The sequence below is a fragment of the Rutilus rutilus genome, assembly GCF_951802725.1.
Source record: "Rutilus rutilus genome assembly, chromosome: 15".
Classification (NCBI taxonomy): domain Eukaryota; kingdom Metazoa; phylum Chordata; class Actinopteri; order Cypriniformes; family Leuciscidae; genus Rutilus; species Rutilus rutilus.
This window is the reverse complement of record NC_140220.1, coordinates 200,001-223,230: the sequence shown is the minus strand read 5'-3', so window position 1 is coordinate 223,230 and position 23,230 is coordinate 200,001. Positions and strand designations below refer to the sequence as shown.

At 41.1% G+C, this 23,230-nt stretch overlaps 1 protein-coding gene across 2 annotated transcripts in view; it reads right to left on the bottom strand.

Moving 5' to 3' along the window:
* The window catches only part of plcb1l (phospholipase C beta 1-like), a 163,922-nt gene that overhangs the window by 44,333 nt on the left and 96,359 nt on the right, over positions 1 to 23,230 (bottom strand). For both annotated transcript variants that reach the window (XM_084432989.1, XM_084432990.1), the window contains exons 11-24: positions 22,161 to 22,315; positions 20,599 to 20,681; positions 20,219 to 20,303; positions 19,711 to 19,885; positions 18,912 to 19,013; positions 18,761 to 18,825; positions 16,039 to 16,135; positions 15,866 to 15,950; positions 12,613 to 12,737; positions 10,461 to 10,615; positions 908 to 1,072; positions 743 to 842; positions 553 to 657; positions 319 to 428 (exon numbers count right to left, since the gene is read on the bottom strand). In XM_084432989.1, coding sequence (XP_084289115.1) covers positions 319 to 428; positions 553 to 657; positions 743 to 842; positions 908 to 1,072; positions 10,461 to 10,615; positions 12,613 to 12,737; positions 15,866 to 15,950; positions 16,039 to 16,135; positions 18,761 to 18,825; positions 18,912 to 19,013; positions 19,711 to 19,885; positions 20,219 to 20,303; positions 20,599 to 20,681; positions 22,161 to 22,315 — 1,607 coding nt within the window. The remainder of the gene's footprint in view (positions 1 to 318; positions 429 to 552; positions 658 to 742; positions 843 to 907; positions 1,073 to 10,460; positions 10,616 to 12,612; positions 12,738 to 15,865; positions 15,951 to 16,038; positions 16,136 to 18,760; positions 18,826 to 18,911; positions 19,014 to 19,710; positions 19,886 to 20,218; positions 20,304 to 20,598; positions 20,682 to 22,160; positions 22,316 to 23,230) is intronic.

Sequence of the window (23,230 nt, the reverse complement as noted above, 5' to 3'; positions counted from 1 at the left end):
ACACACCTGAAGTCACTCACTCACCGTCAGTTAAACGCACCTGAAGTCACTCACTCACCGTCAGTTAAACACACCTGAAGTCACTCACTCACCGTCAGTTAAACGCACCTGAAGTCACTCACTCACCGTCAGTTAAACACACCTGAAGTCACTCACTGTCAGTTAAACACACCTGAAGTCACTCACTCACCGTCAGTTAAACACACCTGAAGTCACTCACTGTCAGTTAAACGCACCTGAAGTCACTCACTCACCGTCAGTTAAACGCACCTGAAGTCACTCACTCACCGTCAGTTAAACACACCTGAAGTCACTCACCTGCTCTCCGTCGGCCTGCTCCTCCTCCTGTGTCAGAGCCGCCAGCTGATTGGCTCTCTGCTCCATCAGACTGACATACAGGATGGGATTGGACAGAGCCTCGATCACATCTGACACCACAAACACAGTCAGGACATGAACTCTGAACTCTTTCAGAAGAACTCATGAGCAGATATGAGTCTTAACGTACAAAAATGAAGTGCTACAAACAACCTGTTTATTTGGCTCTTGTACCTGCGAAGGTGTCTGGGACGTAATCCTTGACCTCAGTGTAGACGAACACAGACGACAGCGTCAGCGCTTGGTTCTTCTCGTTCCTCAGACTGATGTAATGATATCCTGCAGCAGAGAGATGCACTCTTTACCCATCAGCCACTGCACCGAAATGCCGATTCACATCGAGAGAAATAAAACAGATACTTGCCAGGTCGGATGGCACACACTGGGATGATGCGATGGCCGATACATCTCCCGTTGTCTTCGTACACGGCTATTCTCAGTGACGCGAGTGTGGGAAGAACCACCTGAAACAAACGGCTCATCAAAATCAGACTGTTTGACTGATGATTTAGTGTTTGTTCACACATACTCTTTTGAAGACCATCGGCTCTTCATCCCACACTGGATTGACGGCATTGCTTTGGGACGTCTTGGTCTTGAACGCTTTCCTTTTGGTGTCCACCGGCAGGCCATACATTTCCACCTCCACGTAAACACCGACTTTCTTATCAGACAGGAACTGAGCGGAGATGATCTGTTAAAGACATGGCAATCTCATCAACACTGTGAGGAAGATCCCAGACGGTCAATCTGAAGGATATGGCAGAAAATCATGATGCACTGAAATGAACATTGTGCAAACGTGCTGGATTTAAACGAGTCTTTCGTTTCAGCCAGTGTCATACTGTATATGCAGAGATTACAGCAAATGCCCTGTATCGGTGTGATCTTTCAATAACAGAGACTCGGACAAGTTTTAAAAACATTTGTCAAGTACACTGACTACTACTGTATAGAAAAAAATACAGGTAACTAAAAACACTGTTATTAAAGTTTCCAGGCTGAGTACCTCCTAGTGCAAGCTTAAAGACACAAGATTCTAGTTATCCTAGTTAATATCATATTCTTATTGATGTTCAATACTCCTACAGTTCAGATTAATGAATTTAAGATGTAGCTATGGCTTGGGTTTTAGAGTTTTTTTATGAGGTGGCGTGGCACCCTATGAAGAGATTAGAATCAAGCAAAGGACTGAACCATAATGATAGATAGGTGATTAAGGAACGTAATGATTGTTTTAAGGTATTTAAAAGGGATAGAAATTATTATAATTTTGATCAATTTAAATCTAAAGGAAATGAGGTAAGAGATTAGATAAAAGAAGCTAAGGAAACTTTTTTAAGGACAAGGTGAACTGAAGCAGGACATTCAAAAATGATGGGGAGTTTTGAATGATTTAGGGTATAGGAGAAAGACCGAGGTCAAAGGCTCTAGAATAGGCCTCAATGTAGATGGAAGACTGATGTCTGATCAGAAGAAGGTAGCAGACTATTTTAATAGTTGTTTACTACTGTTGCTGAAAAACTGGTAAACGAGCTTCCAGCACGAACTGGGATTTTTAATGATGAATTAGTCAAGGAGTATTATGCAGAATGTGGTGTTATTCCGGGTGTTTTTTCGTTTACTAGAGTAAAGGAGAGTAATGCTTTTAAGAAGTTAAGGGAACTCAAAAGTAGTACAGCGACAGTGTTTGATAATATTCCAGTGTAGTAAATTAAGGATTCAGCTAAAGTTATTACCCCTATGGTTACTCATATTATAAATCTCTCAATTACACAAGGAAAGGTTCCCAAGGAGTTAGAAAAAGCAAGTGCTGGAAAAGATCATGGGCTCTATTTTAACGATCTGAAACGCAAGCATCAAACACGAAACGCAAGTAACTTTGTGGGGCGGATCTTGCGCCCGACGCAAATCTAAAATGTGTTGGTCTGAAGTATGAGTAAATGTGTAAGCTAGATTTATGCCTATTTTTTCACATCTTCATGGACACCACAATGATTTCCCTCGTGTGTTAATATTTTTCCTTGTAATAATGTAGCCTTTGATTTGCAAAAATGAAAACTGCTGCTTCTGTGTAGATGAGATAAGCAAAGTGTATGTGTGTTGTGCACACGCTACATTATGGCCAAGCATGCGCCCTTAAAATAGCATCTGAATAGCATAAATGTGCAACGTGCCACCCACTTTAGACTAGGCTTTTCCTGGTCAGTGGCGGAATTGTTTTCTAAACCTGCAAAATAGCACCAGGGAACGTTTGCTCCGGAACACGCCTCCTCTTTTCGCTGAACCACCCCCGGGAGCGCAAGTTCATTCCCTAATTTACCGACGTGCGTCTGTGGAGGGAAAAGTCCGCTGTTTCAATCCAGTTTTAGGAGGATGCACTCTACAGAGACAAAGATATTGGTTTTAATATATCATATAAGAAAATAAATGGATAAAGGCAAGTTAAGCGGGATGATGTTGCTGGATTTGCAAATGGCATTCGATATAATTGATCACAGACTAGTATTGTGCTTCTAAAAGTAAAAGCAATGGGGTTTAGTGATAAGGCCTGTGAATGGATCAAGTCTTACCTTGTAAACAAGTGTCAAACAGCGGACTTAAATGGGATGTTTTCTGATTGTTTGCCCATTTCAGGCAGAGTTCTGCAGGGGAGTGTTTTAGGCCCATTATTTTTTCGGCTCTAATGAACTTTTTTTATATGCAGATGATGCAGCAATAATTGTTTCACAAATAGGAAAGAAATGTTGAAACTGAGTTAAGCAGAGAGATTGAAAGGGTCTTCAAATGGTTTATTAATAATAAGCTTTCTTTACACTTGGGAAAAACTGAATCTAAATTATTTGGTTGCTGCTAAATTGAAAAAAAGCTCCAGATTAGAGGTAAAGGTTGAAGATATGATCGTTACATCTTAACAGTGATGCAGGGTTCTATTGAAAACACATTCACAGTTGCTTCTAAACGATGAAAATTTTAGAGAACTTGGTTTTTTAAAAGTTGAAAAAAGGGAAATTTTTCTTAAATTGGTGTTGCCATTTAAAATAATAAAGCAAAGAGTTCCAAGGTACCTGACAGACTATTATGTTCTTGTGTAAGATGTGCATGGTCTTTCCACAAGGGGGAGCAGCACTGATATTTATCTCTACTGTAAGAGTTTAATGGGGGTGGATTCCTTTTTATATACTAGTGCTATAGCCTGGGATTATTTACCTTCTTGTATAACGCAGATCAAAGTTGAAAGAGTTTTTAGAAAGGAAATTAAAAAATGGCTTTTATATCATTAATTTAAAAGGTGATGTATTATGAGATGTTGAACATGATCATGATTTTTCTCCATTTATGATCTGTTCTTCTATTTTGTAAACAGAGGAACACAATGGAAATAAGCCTTTGGCTGTTTGTATATATTATTCTCAACAGTTTTGAAATGTTGTATGATCAATTCCTTGTACAATTTCTTTTTAAATCTTGTCTAATCAACCAATTAGACAGACCCCCTAAGCAAACAGATTTTTATGAGCTCTTTGAAATGGTTTGTTGTAAGAGTAGCGTATGTATGGAGAACGAATGTATCATTATGGGTGATTTTAACACTAATGTACTACAGCCTCGTAGTGGTAGCTTGAAAGAATCTCTTTTAGAGCAGTCACTAACCTGTAAATGTATTGCTGACAAAATATTATTCAAGTGTTCCGGTAAACTGAAATTCCTGTATCGTAGGACAGGGCATCTAGAGTTTTCTATCAAGAAATGATTGGTTGTATCACTGATTCAATGTCATTTCGATTATGCATGTTCTGCTTGGTACTGAGGATTATCAGTTAAACTTAAAAATAAACTGCAAGTGATGCAAAATAATGTCACTCATATTGGTAGAGATGCTTTTAAAAGGGTAGGACTGCTGCCAGTACATGTTAGAGTGGAGCAGATCAAGTTGAATCATATGTATAATGTCATAAATGGCTCTGCTCCCAAATATTTACACTTCCATATAAAAATGGTTCATACACAGCATAATCACAATACTAGGGCCAGTGTCCGTTCTTGTAAAGTCCCCAGAGTCAACAATGCAGCTAGAAGTTCTTTTTTCTATACAGGTATAACATTGTGGAATCATTTGCTGCTCTACCTCAAAATTGTAAATACTAGAGGGGCTTTTAGACATCAGGTTAAGGCTTTTTTATGAAATACAGTAGCCGATCTTTTTAATTAGAGTAGACTGATTATTTTATGTGATTTATGATTCTCTGATTTTAGAATGTTTTTGAATCTTTTTTGAATCAATCAAAGTTTTGTAAATCGATTATAGACGGGTTATTTTGCAAACCATTTTGCAATTTAATTCAACCCAGCAAGCAATTTTGTGTTTAAAAGACGTCTAATAGCTGTCCAAACACAGCCCTGACGTCTGGGCTAAAGCAAGGCAAAATCTGGGCTGTCAGTGAAAATTTAATAGATGTCTAAACCATAGCTAAAGAATAGACTCATAGAACATGCCAAAGAAATGAAGCCAAACACCTTGTAATCACTGTTGACTTTGCTTACTTACATGATGGAATATCATACATCTCGCAAGTTTTTTTTTTTTTTTTTTTGCTAAAGACAATATGTAAACAAATTCAAGGTTATTTTGGCTAGAAGTGTGTTACTCATAGCCGGACTATATCGGGTCTATAGTTAACCTAGACGGAGAAATGATGGCTGTTGCTTGCTTGGTCACATACTAATATCCAAATTAATACATTTGGAGCAAGTAACTTCTCCCATGTGTTTAGAAGATTAGGGTTTCTTTATCTACATGATGCTCAATACTGAGGAGTCAAAAACAAACCATATCTGTAAGTTTAAAAGGCCAACAGAATATCACATCTCGATCTTTTGTTCATTACCTCTCTCTGATTGGCACAAGAGTAAAATTGTGGTGCACAGACACATTGGTGTGACCGTCTTATGGATGTATATTCAAATATCTTAAAACAGTAAAATAACATTTCAAATGAAATGTTCATTTCCAGATTTGTGCTGCGAACCAGAGGGAAACTTCCATTTTCTCTAGCGATGACCTAAAACACACTGGGCCAAAAACTGCAACTGATTAAACCTCACCATTACATTGTGATCCATGTTTTATACCCATAATGCAAGTTGTCCTGTTTGAATGGCGGCACGTATTGTCACATCCCTAGTTGGACACTAAAGACTGCTCGTGGATTGATTGCTCCAGTCTGCCTTGCTGTCTTCCTGCCGTGTGGTTTGCGTCTGTAAGCTCTGTATAGCTTTCCATTTTGAATCTCTATTTCCTATCATTCCTTGTTGTTTATATCGCTAAATATTTTGTACTCATAAACCAGATATCTGATATTATCTAATTTTGTCTGTCACATTGATCTGACTTCGCTACCTTTAATCTAAATCACTATCGCTTGCAAAATGCACTAGCCTTCTGCTAGCCTGTTAATCGGCCATCCGTGTTTGCCGTCTTTTTTTCTCTTGTGCACTCGCTCCTTTTCGAGTTCATCAAACAACTGTGGTGAGTAGGATCAGTCAACAAACACGGTGAGTAGTGTCTTCTCCTATTATTGTCACTTGCACTTCATGTCACATGTATAGCATATCCTTCTCTGTCAGCACAGGATTTACATGTGATAAATGCAGGGAGATAGTCAGGCTGACGGAGAAGATTTCAGAACTAGAGACACGCATCCAAACTTTAATCGAGGATAGTGAGAGTGCAAGTGCTTTAGATACTGCTTTGTATGCGACTAGCTTAGTGAACTCTGTACATTGTTCGGTTCCGGCTGAAGTAGAGCCCGTGCAGCAGGGCAACTGGGTGACAGTGAGACGCTGTAGTCACGGGACAAAACACCGCTCTTCCATTCCATTAACAACATTAAACAGATTCTCCCCACTCAGTGAAACCCCCACTGAGAATCCTGTTGATTGTGCCCTAGTTATTGGCGATTCTATTACACAGAACGTGAAAATAGAGACACCAGCCACCATAGTCACATGTTTGCCGGGAGCCAGAGAGCCTGACATCAAAGCAAATTTAAAAGTGCTGGTTAATGCTAATCGTAAATTCTCTAAGATTATTATTCACGTCGGCACTAATGATGTTTAACTCAGCCAGTCGGAGATCACCAAAATTAACGTTAAAGAGGTGTGTGAACTCACAAGTACGATGTCAGGCACTGTAATTTGCTCTGGCCCCCTTCCTGTTCGCAGGAGTGATGAGATACTTAGTAGATTGTCCTCACTCAATGGCTGGCTGTCTAAGTGGTGTCCGCAAAATAATATAGGGTTAATAGACAATTGGAAAAGTTTTTGGGGCAGACCTGACCTGTTGAAAAGAGATGGTATTCATCCCTCCTGGGATGGTGCTGCTCTTCTCTCTAGTAATATGGCACATAGTCTTAGAGCTCAAACATGACAATCTGGGGCTCAGGTCAGGAAGCAGACAGACTGGCTAAACCGACCGTCTGCTAGCTGTCTCACGTCACCAAGGTCAGATAAATCCCATCACATAGAGCCTCTTTCACCTAGATATCATCACATAGAGACTGTGTCTGTTCCCCGAACTAGGAAATACAAAAAACTCCCAAATCCATTTAAGGGTAATAATTTAATTGATGTTCAACAAATAAAAAACAAATATAATGTAGATGAGCAAATGATAAAGCTCGGGTTGCTGAATATTCGATCCCTTACTTCAAAAGCACTTCTTGTTAATGATATGATTACAGACCATGACCTAGATGTGCTGTGTTTGACAGAAACTTGGGTAAAACCAGACAATTATATTACTTTAAATGAGTCCACCCCGCAAGATTACTGCTATAAACACGAGGCTCGTTTAAAAGGAAAAGGGGGAGGTGTTGCTGCAAATCATACTTATATGACCGTTATCAGTTTGTAGCAGTAAATGAAGAGATGTCTTATCGATCACAAGTTCAGTAAGGAGTACCACAAGGCTCAGTACTAGGACAGTTGCTGTTCACTCTGTACATGCTACCCTTGGGAGATATCATTTGGAAGCATGGAATTAGTTTTCACTGTTATGCTAATGATACTCAGCTCTATATTTCTTCGCGCCCTGACGAAACGCACCAATGCACAAAATTAACGGAATGCATAGCTGATATGAAAATTTGGATGACTAGTAATTTCCTACAACTTAACTCTGAAAAAACAGAGTTTCTAATTATTGGGCAAAAAACCTCTGCACGTATTAACCCAGAATAACACTTGATGGCTGCTCTGTCAAGTCTTCGTCGTCGGTTAGGAACCTGGGTGTGATCTTTGATACCAATCTTTCTTTTGAAAGTCACATGTCTAGTATCTGTAAAAACACATTCTTCCATCTTAAAAATATATCTAAATTACGGCATATGCTTTCAATGAAAAATGCGGAACAGTTAGTTCATGCGTTCATGACCTCAAGGCTAGATTACTGTAATGCTATTATGGGTGGTTGCCCTGCACGCTTAATAAACAAACTACAGCTGGTCCAAAACGCAGCAGCTCGAGTTCTTACCAGAACCAGGAAGTATGACCATATTAGCCCGGTTCTGTCAACACTGCACTGGCTCCCTATTAAACATTGTATAAATTTTAATATATGGCTAACTACTTACAAAGCACTAAATGGTTTAGCTCCGCAGTACTTGAGCGAGCTCTTAACGCATTATAGTCCTTCACGTCTATTGCGATCTCAGAATTCCGGCCAGTTGATAATACCTAGAATATCAAAATCGTCTGCTGGCAGTAGATCCTTTTCCTATTTAGCACCTAAACTTTGGAACAGTCTTCCTAACATTGTCCGGGAAGCAGACACACTCTGTCAGTTTAAATCTAGACATCTCTTTTACCTGGCATTCATATAGAACATTATACATTTCTATTATTCAAATCAGTTAAATGATTATTAGGCTGCATAGATTAGGTCAGCCAGAACCGGGAACTCTTAGTATAACACCGGATGTACATGTACATCATAAGAAGAATGGCATCTACGTTTATGTTAGTCTTTCTGTTTATTCCGAGGTTTACAGAAGTCAGCCGGATCCGGGCCGTATCCAGATCAGATGGTGGACCTGCACCTGGACCCATCCACGACGTATCCCTGAAGTGCCAGCCTCATCAGCCCTGTGAAGGCCTCATCGACACGACAGCATCGGCACTGATCCTCAACAAACTCGTCTCCATACCGGCGAGATGACTCCGACTTCCAACCAGATGGAACTGGATAATATTCTGATCCAATCTGACCTCTGACCTGTAATGCTGCCTGAATCATAATCATACACTGTTCGCTCATTGGCCAGAGGAGAACTGAGCGACTGAGTCTGTTTTCTCCCAAGGTTTTCTCCATTCTGTCACTGATGGAGTTTTGGTTCCTTGCCACTGTTGCCTTGGCTTTTGGCTTGCTTAGTTGGGGACATTTAATATTCAACAATATTATTGATCTGCCTTACATAAAGGTACAATATGCAACATTTTCAGCCGCTAGAGGGCGCTACATTCCAAACAACAACAACGGCATAGCTTGATGACGATGTGAAGGAGCGTGGAATGATGGGAACTGTTGTTTTCAACTCCACCGTGGATGTAAATCAGTCAGACGGGAACCGAATAATCATGTTCATGGATGAGGTTAAGTTCTATTTTTATAAATGTTGCGTTTAATGACATGCTTTTTGTGGCAAGGGGTGGCGTGGTTCAGCGTGGTCTGTAACGGGAGATATAGAAACGAGACGAGCGGGACGTAAGTAGGTCAAGTGCAAATGACGAACACCTGTGTCTTATTGCAGTATTATTGGCGTGGAGAGACCGTGCTGGAACGAGAGAGAGACAGAGGACTCGTACGAGAGACTGGAGAGAAATTTGGACGCAGAGAAAGAAAACCGGTGGATCCGAGCTCTCATTTTTGACCTGTTTTGTGCCGTCGTGGTTGCCATGGTGAATGCGCGTTGTGCGCAACTTTTGTTTGTTTTGTTTTATTTGAATAAAGTCCCAGTCACGCCGACCCCGTCTTCTTCCTTCCAGACTCTTGAACCTTATCACACTTTTATTTCATTCAAATGAATTAACAGCAAGAAAAGTAAGGTTTAATACTAAATTAGTTATCATAGATGTTACTGTATTTGTCGAATTCATTGTTGTGATAACGCTGCGCAGTTTTACGTGTTCTAAACAATTGTTGTAAAAGTACATTCGAACATACCCACATCATTTGCCAAAATACTGAATCTTTATGTATAACACATGCTATATTTATTTACATGGCCATAAACACCAGACGTGATAAACAATGTCAATAAACTAAACCCAAACCTAAAGCAATAATACTTTCCTTGCATAAACATAACTATTACCGAATGCTACATTTGGAAAATATAAAATTAAGCATGCTTAGTCGACAGAACCAGCTGCAATCAGTAAAGAATAATTGTGTTCCATAACGACAGCACGAAACAAGCTAACGTTTGTTGCTTGATAGACGCTACAACTACAACTTCCGCGTTTGTCCAGGACTCCACGCAGTACGAGCGGAAACCGAGGGTAACGCGGATATGACGCAATTGACTGGCGACTCCCAGCTCCCCCCTGCTCTAACGCCCCGTTTCCTTGGTTAAAATCGCAATTTTCTCATGATTTAAAAATAGTTGGAAACATTTGGGATATTGTAAGTAATCAACTTAACAAAATATATAACACTGGCCTTGAGATTTTGGGATATTTTAATGCAAAATTCGTACATATTGTACCTTTAAGGTGGACGATGACGCAATTTTCTTCTAGAAACAAACTTTGTTGTATTATTTTCATGTTATCTCTGTGAAGCTGCTTTGATACAATCTATATTGTAAAAAAGCGCTATATAAATAAAGGTGACTTGACTTGACTAGTTAGACATTAGAGCCAGACGTCACACACACACACACACACTCACACACTCACTCACACACACTCACTCACACACACACACACACACACACACACACTCACACACACACTCACTCACTCACTCACTCACTCATACACACACACACACTCACTCACTCACTCACTCACTCACTCACCTTCACAGACAGTGTGTGTGCTACGATCCCGTCGACTGTACTCTGTGTGAACGGGTCAAACTGCTTATCCGTCCGTCTCATGAACTCCGGCTTCAGTCTGTAGCCACATTTCCCATTGTACTCAAATATTCCCAGATTCAGCTGCATGGGAAGATCTGACGAATACACACACACACACACACAGTGAATGAGTGAGTGTGTGTGTGTGTGTGTGTGTGTGTGTGTGAGTGAGTGTGTTTGTGAGTGTGTGAGTGTGTGAGTGAGTGTGTTTGTGAGTGTGTGAGCTGCACCACCTACAACATCCGAGCCGTAAGAAAGCTTTATACTACGCACTCATACACACTCAGATCACTGTTGGTTTGCCCTGCAGGAGCAGTGTTGGGGGAAACACATTAAAAGTAACTTGAGTTACATAATCAGATTACTTCTTCAAGTAACTAGTAAAGTAACACATTACTTTTTCAAAATGCAATCTCAGAATTTTACGCAAAACTTTTATAATTAACTATATTAAATTACACAAATATACTTTATGTATTTAATCTCACTTTATTGACCAATGTCTTTGCTGCTGGCTTTCAATTATCTAATTCAACCATACTAATAAGCAAAAATGATTTTAGATTAGATTTAGAAATAAGAGTGTTGAACTTCCTTCTCCTGTAGCCTATTGTTCTTTAATCCAGAACAGAAGCAGAAAGGTTTGTTTGAGCGGCGCCCTCTACTGTACTCTACTGTACTCTACTTCTACTGTACACTACTGTACACTACCTCTACTGTACTCTACCTCTATTGTACTCTACTGTGCTCTACCTCTACTGTACTCTACCTCTATTGTACTCTACTGTACACTACCTCTACTGTACTCTATTGTACTCTACTGTACTCTACCTCTACTGTACACTACTGTACTCTATCTCCTCTGTACTCTACCTCTACTGTACAGGAGTAAATATGCATTTCCTTCAGCCTGAGGATTATTCATTTCACTTTTGGTGTAAAAGAGCCTTAACATTTACCAAAAATAAAATAAAAAATTTTGTTATTAAAAAACAAACAAGCAAGCCCAGCCCAGGTGAGAAAAGGCAGCGCAAAAGTAACGTATTGCATTACTTTTCGCATTACGCGAAATTTAATTTTCATGAAATGTAATAAAGTAACAGAATTAGTTACTTTTTTGGGGAATAACACAATATTGTAATGCATTACTTTTAAAAGTAACTTTCCCCAATACTGGTCAGGAGAGCGTGACACTATAAAAGCTCATCCTGACAGCCGGCAAATCTCAGTCGTCCTCACTGAGTTAAAGAGGAGCACGACAGATATCAACTTTAGTCAAGCAGGTGATTCACACAGACACACACATCTGAGCCAGAGACACACAGACACACACATCTGAGCCAGAGACACACAGACACACACATCTGAACCAGAAACACACAGACACACACATCTGAGCCAGAGACACACAGACACACACATCTGAGCCAGAGACACACAGACACACACACATCTGAGCCAGAGACACACAGACACACACATCTGAACCAGAGACACACAGACACACACATCTGAGCCAGAGACACACAGACACACACACATCTGAGCCAGAGACACACAGACACACACATCTGAGCCAGAGACACACAGACACACACATCTGAACCAGAGACACACAGACACACACATCTGAGCCAGAGACACACAGACACACACATCTGAGCCAGAGACACACAGACACACACACATCTGAGCCAGAGACACACAGACACACACATCTGAACCAGAGACACACAGACACACACATCTGAGCCAGAGACACACAGACACACACATCTGAACCAGAGACACACAGACACACACACATCTGAGCCAGAGACACACAGACACACACATCTGAGCCAGAAACACACAGACACACACATCTGAGCCAGAAACAAACAGACACACACATCTGAGCCAGAGACACACAGACACACACATCTGAGCCAGAGACACACAGACACACACATCTGAGCCAGAAACACACAGACACACACATCTGAGCCAGAAACAAACAGACACACACATCTGAGCCAGAGACACACAGACACACACATCTGAGCCAGAGACACACAGACACACACATCTGAAGGAACTGAACGCAAGCTACCGATGGTCTGGAAGTTCAGAGCCACGAGCTGACAACCGGCGTTCCAGAAGACTTGAGGCATGTAGTTCGAGGAGTCGACTCGCGTTCCTTTGGGATAAATTCTGCTCAGCTGTAGTTTATTATACCTGTGTGAAGGAGTTAAGAATCTCTAACAAAGGATAAAATTATACAATAATGACATTGTTGGTTCGTTGGCCAGAGGAGAACTGAGCGACTGAGTCTGGTTTCTCTCAAGGGTTTGTGTTCCTGCCGCTGTCGCCTGTGATGGATGTTTTTAATTAATCATAACTAACATTTATTTTTCTTGCCGGAATAACATTCATATGCTTTTGAATCCTACATGTTTCCAAACCTTTTGGTAAAAAAAAAACTCAGTGTGTGTGTGTGGCTGAATCATGTCTGAATATAACAAAAGGGTAAATTAAACTAGATGGATGTCTAGGTTTATAAACTCGTGACTTTGAGTACCAAAATGAATCGATCAGGAGACGTTTAGGGACGTCGATTAGTAGACAACCCAGACTTAAGTCAGGTGCAAAAGAAGAAAAAATCTACCACACACCTCTGGCTTCATTAGAAGAAGAAGAAGAAGAAGAAGAAGAAGAAGAAGAAGAAGAAGAAGTTTTATTTATATAGCGCCTTTCCATAGCTCAATGTCGCTTTACATTATACATTACAATACATTTACACACCCGCACACACATTACAATCACATAAGGACACATATAGTCACATTATCCAAAATACATGTTAAATAGATATGTTTTTAGCTGAGTCTTGAATGTAGCCACAGATGAGATATTACGAAGTGTAAGGGGGAGTGGATTCCATAATTTAGGAGCATTAACACTAAATTACCTTCCACCTAAAGTAGACAACCGGAAACGAGGGATGGACAAGAAACCGAGTTCAGCTGATCTAAGGGACCGGGCAGGGCGGTATAAGAGAACAGTAGATCAGACAGATATGGAGGTGCAAGACCATTTAATGCCTTAAACTTTAGAAGTAATACCTTAAAGTGAATACATGATGCCACGGGTAGCCAGTGAAGGTCGTGAAGCAGAGGAGTAGCGTGAGAGAACGCCTGGTGGAGGAGAGAACTCTTGCTGCTGAGTTTTGAACATACTGTAATCTTGTAATACGTTTTTTGGGCAGACCAAGATATAGAGCATTGCAATAATCCAGACGTGATGTGATTAATGCATGAATTAAGGTTTCAGCATCAGCTAGAGGGAGAGAAGATCGAAGACGTGAAATATTACGAAGAGAAGAAATATGAGAGTCAAAAGACAGAGTTGAGTCGATTAAGACACCAAGGTTACGAATAGATGACGAAGGCTTAACATGAACAGGTCTATCCTTTTGACTGAGGCAGTAGAGCCAATTACCAATTTCTTCGTTTTTTTATTATTTAATTCGAGGAAATTCAGGGACATTACATGCTTGATGTCCCTGATACATGCAGTGAGTCGGGCAGGGATGCCCTATCAGAGCTGGTGGTCAGATAAATTTGAATGTCATCAGCATAGCAATGAAATTGAAGTCCATGCCTGCGTATGATGTCACCAAGTGGATATATATAGATGATGAACAATAGTGGGCCAAGAACTGAACCTTGAGGAACACACCGTGTGAGCGGAGCAGTGTCAGAGCTATACCCTTGTGTGGTGAGATAGTACTTTCTGTCGCTGATGTAAGAGATGAGCCAGGAAAGAGCGGAACCAGTGATGCCGATATCAGAGAGCCAAGAGATAAGTATTTCATGGCAGACTGTGTCAAATGCAGAGCTTAGATCGAGAAGCATCAAGATGTTTATTAACCCTGAATCCATGGACAAAAGAATGTTGTTAACCACCCGAAGAAGGGCAGTTTCAGTGCTATGAGATGTAAGAAATCCTGACTGAAAAGGTTAAAAAACACCATTAACATCGAAATATGATCGCGATTGTGAAGCCACAACCTTTTCAAGGATTTTGCTCAAGAATGTTAAATTATTGGCCTGTAATTGTCCATGTTTAGATGGTCAAGGCCTGTTTTTTTTAAGAATGGGGCTCACCGCAGCCATTTTTAATTCTGCTGGGAAAATGGCAGAAGCCAAACTACAGTTTATCATATGTGTTATGAAGGTTGCAACCTCGAGGACACACATCTTAAGCAGAACAGCAGGTGTAGGATCAAGCCGGCATGATGTGGAGTTAGTCTTCACAACTAGATCACTTACGGCAGCAGGAGTAGTCAGAGTAAAAGCAGAGAGAGAGTTGAGTGAGCTGAATCAGATAACATCAAATTAACATTTGAGTCACTTGTATGAGGGGTGTCTTTGGTGATGGATTCAGTGATTGACTTCAATTTGTCTGAAAAGAATTGGGAAAAGCTATTCACAAACACCCCAGAGCCTGAAATAACATGTTGTGGTGGATTAGTGAGTTTGTTAACCATAGCAAAGAGTGATTTGGGTCTGCACGTGGAATTCCTCATGGTAGAGGAGAAATAAGAGGGTCTTGCAGTGTTGAGGGCTGTACGTAGTTGAGCAAATGTTCTTTAAAGGCCAGAGAGTGCACAATGAGTGCAGTTTTCCTGTATAGTCTTTCAAGCGGCGACCCTCGGTGTTCATCGTTCGTAGTTCAGGAGTGAAGCAGGGTGAGGCACGAGTAGATGGAACCAGTCCACTTTTAACAGGAGCATGCCTCTCAAGGATTTGAGAAAAAGCATTATTGTAAATACAGCAGATTTCTGACGGACAGTTAGATAGTAAACATTCTGACAAGGTTGGAGCCCTTATTGAAACAGAGAAAGACGATGGATTCACAGAATTGATTTTACGATAGGTGAGCATTTTCTTCAGTGATGATATAGATATTGAAGTTTATGAGTTTGTGATCTGAGAAAGCAAAATCAGAGCCACTAATAAGAATATTATACAAGCCAGATGTACATATGAGATCCAGTATATGACCCCTAGTATCATTAGTCGGGGAAACTTAACATTCAACAGTATTACTGATCTGACTGAACTGACGCTGCTGTATGAGAACTGAACTGAGCTGATGATGACATCACTGTTTTCTACAGAAGATAGATGAAATTATACGATTCATAATTGAATTGTTTTTGTCCCGTATATCACTGCAAAGCTGATTTGAAAGAATATGTGTTGTATAAAGCGCTGTATAAAACTTTAATTAAACACAAAATTACACTCTGATTTGAAAGAGTCTCCGACCAGCAAAAGTTCAGTGCAAATAAAAGATACTCGACGAACTCCACCGGTGATTCCTTGAGCAGCTCCAGCGCTTTAGTTTCCACAAACGACGACATTTCGTAACTTCGATCAGTTTCTGTGGAAAACAAACACAGTCGTGAACTGTAACACACAGAGATCTTACAGTGAAAAACATCTTGTGGCGTAAGAACAGTTTGACTTACTTTTGCACGCCTCGAAGGAGTTGAATTTAACAGGCTGAACGTAGTTGACTAAGTTGGACATCTCCTCTGTGGCGAAGGCTTCATTCACTGCCATCCCCTGCACACACACACACACACACACACACACACACACAATATAACTAAAATGTACATAATCAGTGACTGTATGAGAATATGCGTCATATAATTATGTATTTTCAACTAAGTAAAATTATGAATTGTTCTTTTCATAATATGTGGTCACAATAAGCAATATTAACCAGTAAATTAATAGAACTGTTTTAAAAGTAAAAGAGGAATAAAATCCCATTTAAAATGAAAATATTTCTTTAATATTACTTTACTTAAAGCATTGTGAGAGCATCAAATCATGTTGCGTGTAGAACCAGATGAGAGTCCTACACCCTCAGACTACTGAGACCAGAGAAGATCTACTGAGACCTGAGAAGATCTACTGAGACCAGAGAAGATCTACTGAGACCTGAGAAGATCTACTGAGATCTGAGAAGATCTACTGAGACCAGAGAAGATCTACTGAGACCTGAGAAGATCTACTGAGATCAGAGAAGATCTACTGAGGCCAGAGAAGATCTACTGAGATCTGAGAAGATCTACTGAGACCAGAGAAGATCTACTGAGGTCTGAGAAGATCTACTGAGATCTGAGAAGATCTACTGAGACCAGAGAAGATCTACTGAGGCCAGAGAAGATCTACTGAGACCTGAGAAGATCTACTGAGGTCTGAGAAGATCTACTGAGACCAGAGAAGATCTACTGAGGCCAGAGAAGATCTACTGAGACCTGAGAAGATCTACTGAGGTCTGAGAAGATCTACTGAGACCAGAAAAGATCTACTGAGATCTGAGAAGATCTACTGAGACCAGAGAAGATCTACTGAGGTCTGAGAAGATCTACTGAGACCAGAAAAGATCTACTGAGACCAGAGAAGATCTACTGAGGCCTGAGAAGAGAAGATCTACTGAGGCCAGAGAAGATCTACTGAGGCCAGAGAAGATCTACTGAGACCTGAGAAGATCTACTGAGGTCTGAGAAGATCTACTGAGACCAGAAAAGATCTACTGAGATCTGAGAAGATCTACTGAGACCAGAGAAGATCTACTGAGGTCTGAGAAGATCTACTGAGACCAGAAAAGATCTACTGAGACCAGAGAAGATCTACTGAGGCCTGAGAAGATCTACTGAGACCAGAGAAGATCTACTGAGACCAGAGAAGATCTACTGAGGCCAGAGAAGATCTACTGAGGCCAGAAAAGATCTACTGAGATCTGAGAAGATCTACTGAGACCAGAGAAGATCTACTGAGGTCTGAGAAGATCTACTGAGACCAGAAAAGATCTACTGAGACCAGAGAAGATCTACTGAGACCAGAGAAGATCTACTGAGGCCAGAGAAGATCTACTGAGGCCAGAGAAGATCTACTGAGACCTGAGAAGATCTACTGAGGTCTGAGAAGATCTACTGAGACCAGAAAAGATCTACTGAGATCTGAGAAGATCTACTGAGACCAGAGAAGATCTACTGAGGTCTGAGAAGATCTACTGAGACCAGAAAAGATCTACTGAGATCTGAGAAGATCTACTGAGACCAGAGAAGATCTACTGAGGCCTGAGAAGATCTACTGAGACCTGAGAAGATCTACTGAGGTCTGAGAAGATCTACTGAGACCAGAAAAGATCTACTGAGATCTGAGAAGATCTACTGAGACCAGAGAAGATCTACTGAGGTCTGAGAAGATCTACTGAGACCAGAAAAGATCTACTGAGATCTGAGAAGATCTACTGAGACCAGAGAAGATCTACTGAGACCAGAGAAGATCTACTGAGGCCAGAGAAGATCTACTGAGATCTGAGAAGATCTACTGAGACCAGAGAAGATCTACTGAGGCCAGAGAAGATCTACTGAGATCTGAGAAGATCTACTGAGACCAGAGAAGATCTACTGAGGCCAGAGAAGATCTACTGAGGTCTGAGAAGATCTACTGAGACCAGAAAAGATCTACTGAGATCTGAGAAGATCTACTGAGACCAGAGAAGATCTACTGAGGCCAGAGAAGATCTACTGAGGCCAGAGAAGATCTACTGAGATCTGAGGCTGCGCTGCACTGCACTTAAACACCACCAGATGGCACACTCAACACACACACAGTAGAGAAGTGAACATCAGTAAATGATTGTTGTATTTAAATGAAGTTTTATTAACTAAGTTCGGGAGGAGCACGTTCAGAGAATTAACACGAGTGGAGAGCACTCAGCAATCAATGATAAGAGGGTATATATAGACTCAGCAGTCTTACCTCGATCCATTGACAGTTTGCAGCATCCCCCCACCACCCCTTCTCCACACTTCTAGTTCTAAACACTTACATGCGGGGGGAGTACTCTGGGTTCGGGCTGAATTCCGAGCTCGGAGCCCTCCCTCCAGACAGCACGCCAAATACGCATTAATCTTACTCCCTCAAAATTATATGTAAGTGTGAACTCGTGAAACAGCAGTGTTTTATAATGAAACACAAGAGTTGTTAGTATGGATGATGTGTGTAATGAACTGTGTTCAGAGTTTTGCTGAAAGTTTGATTCACCATTGCAAACTGAGTGTAAAGCAGATCATGTGCTTCTAGTTTTAAGATTCGGAGTGAATATGAGAGTCTCCTCAAGTAACCCTTTCAGTGTGTGAACATCTTTAAAACACTAATGACACTGACCTCATCAATGGACTTTTTTCTGTAATCGTTCTCATCCTCCACATCGCTGTCTGCATCCGCTTCACCTGATGGACAAATGTCACTCAGTGTGAGGAGCGCGGCTCAATTTACCCCACTTCACACTCAATCAAACCTCTGTGATCAGCCAGACCTGTGTTATGTGATATGGAGCCGCTGGACTTGATGCCTGGGACTCTCCTGTCTCCTCTCTCTGTCCCGTCTGCATGAGCCTCTGTCTCCGTGTGAGTCGAGCCTAAACACACACACCGCTATAGGGTTTTCATTCAGTGTAACACAACACAGACACGACTGGAGTTTCAGCTTCACCAGTATGAAGGTAAAAGAGAAGCAAAACTCGAGAACACGTAGGTGTGAATTTGAGAACTTGTACAATAAATATTCGTACTTGTACGCTACAATTTACACTCACAGCTCCAGTGTGAAAACCTGTAAAATAAAAATCTGAAGTTGAATATTGAGATTCGCACTCGCACACAATAGTCACAAACCTGGATTCTGAATTTGAAGCTGCAGACAAGTCGTCACAAATGTGTAAAATGTCATTCAGAGCAATACAATGGCAGACACAAACTTGTAATATATATTTGCACTTATTCTTACATTCACACTTGCGGTACAACCTCAATTATGCACTTGCAACTTCTCAAATCTGTCACTGCAAATTCAAATTTCGTGCCTTGACTTTTGCTGCTCTTTTCATGATATATTAAATGCAAAACTAACTTGTGCACTTGAAACTCAGTGGCAGCGAGAGACAAACAACCCTAACCCTAACCCTAACCCTAACCCTAACCCTAACCCTAACCCTAACACACACACACACACACACATACACACCTGCGATGGGAGACGAGTGTTCACTCGCACACACACACACACACACACACACACCTGCGCTGGGAGAGGAGGGCTCACACACACACACACACCTGCGCTGGGAGACGAGGGCTCACACACACTGGACGTGTCACTGCAGGCGCTAGACGTTTGCTCTGTCAGCTTCTTCTTGCCACTGCCGTCAGTTTTGTGGGAATTCTTCTTGTTTTTGATGAGGATTTTCCCCATCAGATCCACTGGACTCGGCAGAGGAACTCCGGCCTCCAGCTGAACACCAGAAAACCAGGAAAACACTTTACTTTCACAGACGCGCATCGTGGGTTAGAAGCTTTGAAAAAAGCTAACAGTTGGGGTTTCCAAGTTACTCATGAGGGACGTGATGTTTACCAGCTTTAATAACGTGTGATGAGAGGAAAGGAAGGATGGAAGGAGGAAAGGAAGGATGGAAGGAGGAAAACAAGAAAAAGAATCACAAGAAATGATCGTGAATGATCAAACTCACAGATTACAAACACTGTGAAAACAGTTGATATTGTAGTTTTTAAAGGACCAGTTCAGAGTGAATGTGTGTGTGTGTGTGTGTGTGTGTTTATCACTCACAGGGTATTTCTCCAGTTGGTCTGTCAGTAACGCATCCCCAAATATTGATCTACAATACTCTGCCATCTTCGCCTGCTGTTTGGGACTGAGACACACACAGAAGAATGAAAGTATCTACAGTATAAAGCATAAACAGAACAAACCCTGAGCACAACGTTTGAGGAACATCAGAGTTTTATCAGGATTCTCCATAAACATTATGATTTTACACTGTACAAACTTTAAATTCTATCCTCTACAGAAAACATTCTGCATTTGTAGTGTGATTTATAAGCTGTGAACATGAACTATAAGAGCATCCTGAGAGTAACGCTCTCATTACTCTGAGCGTTTATGTTGTTCTGAGAGCAGGAATGACGTGGAAGAGCTTCGGCACTCACGAGTCGACGTGGTTCTCGAAGGACAGGATGACGGGGAACGGGGATGTCTTGAAGGCACTCTCCGCTATGGCCTCAATCACCTCCTGAAAACAGGACACGTGCCTTTAAAACATGATGGGAAAACACCACAACTGAAGGACAGTCACAACTGAAAAAAAATGAGGTGTGTAACTGATTATTGTTCTGTGTTTGATCTGTCTCTTCATACACCAGATAAAGGACTAGTGTGTTCTGGCTAACTTCATCACTGTTCTTCATCATAAGTGTACAAACTGAACTGTACAAACCCTGGCTTATTCTATCCATCTTTTCTCCATAGTTTTTCCTCTCTAGTGTCGCGGGAGGCTGGAGTCTGTCCCATTCCCAGGGAAACACACCAGTCCATCGCAGGAAACTGATTCGAATCAATAACCATTTGCCTTCAACATTATAACCTGATGGTGGCGTTGATGTGCTTAACACCGAAACACGATCATTCTGACGTGACCTGAATGATCATTAGTCCTGAGTCAAACATCTGCCTGTTTCATGTCGTCTTCCCATAATCCTCCACATTCTGTTGCTAAAGCTCCTTCCTGACTGCATGATGGGGTTTGAGGAGCGGTCACGAACAGAGGAGGAGTTCACCAGAGTCTGGAGACGACCTGATGATTCCCTATACCAGCTAACATCAGCATTAAACACTTTAACATCATTTAGCTCAAAACTCACTTTCATGTTTGAATGCCTTCTGTTTGTGATCCGATGTGGATTCTGATCACCGTATAAGGCAGACATATCTATACGCGATGCAAAAGACTATGTGCGCATAGTAAACATGGTAAATATGATCGCTTGAAGAAATCAGACAAATCATAGGCTATCACAATCATGTTTTTATTTGATCTGTCTCGTCTCTTTATACCGGACTGTCTGATATCCATATTTAGCTCCGCATCTGTCATAAAATGAACTTTTCGAGAGCTTCCATGCTGAAGCTCCTCAGCTCGTATTGTTGGTGGCGTATGTGTAGAAATGATCCTTCTTTCTGAATGTGAGTTAAACACACTGTCCTGTGACTGCAAATAAACAGAAACAGACGCGACTGAACAAGTACGTCCTTTCTTTTGTGAAGTAACGGTAAACCACTTTATTTGTGTGTGACTAATGTGCAATCTTGACACAAGTTAATTAATTATGATCAATGTATCACTTTTTATTGTAAACCTGTGGTAAAACATTGATGTTTGGATTTTAAATCTTTAAGTAAACAACAAAAATGCCAGCAAACGGTCGCTTTTATCATGTTCGTTTTACGATCTTGCAAGTTTCCAGTGATTCTTTCTGATTAGTTTTCTGATAAAACTTCCATTAGTTGGTGAAATGATGTGTGTGTGCCGTTGTTCCAGAGAGGTGTGTTACGGGTGTGTTTTAGTGAAGCCTGCAGAGCTTCAGCCCGACGGTGGAAACGCAGCAGGTTTTGTTCTCGCTGCTCCAGGTTCGAGGCTACCAGCCCCGCCCGCCCGTTTAAAGCCCGGCTCGCACGGCCCGACGGGAAACACGGCTATGGTCTGTCAGTGTACCTTGAAGGAGATCTCGGAGGTCATGGTGAAGCCGTGTGTGATGAGCGGCTCCTCGTCGGTCCGACCCTTCCAGCAGTCGAGCTCCACACACCGGCAGCCGGACAGCAGGACCTGCCGATAGATCTCCACTGAGGAGTTTCCCGCCAGCTGACCCGCTGACACACACAGACAGGTCAAGACAGCTTTATTTATATAGAGCTTTTCACAACACAGAGTGTTTCAAAGCAGCTTTACAGAGATAACAGGAAAATAATGCAACAATTTTGTTTCCAGCGTCACAGTCCAGCTCAAGTAAGTTCAGTGATGGTTCATTTTTGTTGTAAAAAAGTTATTAATCTAGTTCAGTTATATATATATAGCCGCTCTGGAGTAAACCGTGATGTCATCATCCAGCTCAGTTCAGTTCTCATATAATGGTGTCAATGCAGGAGATCAATAATATTGTTGAATATTACATTTACATTTTACATTTATTCATTTAGCTGATGCTTTTATCCAAAGCGACTTACAATTGCTATATATGTCAGAGGTCGCACGCCTCTGGAGCAACTAGGGGTTAAGTGTCTTGCTCAGGGACACATTGGTGTCTCACAGTGGATTCGAACCCGGGTCTCTCACACCAAAGGCATGTGTCTTATCCATTGCGCCACCACCACCCCATCATTTAATTAAATTAAATGTCCACGACTAAGCAAGACAAAAGCCAAAGGCGACAGTGGACACATAGAGCACGTGTTTCTCCTCCTTTTAAAAGCTGATCAGTCCATTTATTTGCTCTCATAACATTGTATGCAAACTGTAAAAGTTATTATAGCATTTCATCTGTAACACTAATGTACATCAGCTGAGAAGAAATGTAACGCAAAGCCATTAATGGTGGAGAATCGGTCTTTACAGAAATCACATTTCTGAGCGATTATGTACTTCCTGTCTGATTGACATAATTGACAGAACTCATAGAAATTAATCTGAAAATGCATTAGTAAGACATCTTGTGTTTTATTGCTAATTTGAGTATACTGATTGCAAGTGCTGAAACCGTGTCTAATTGAAGTACTGCCATTAGCGCA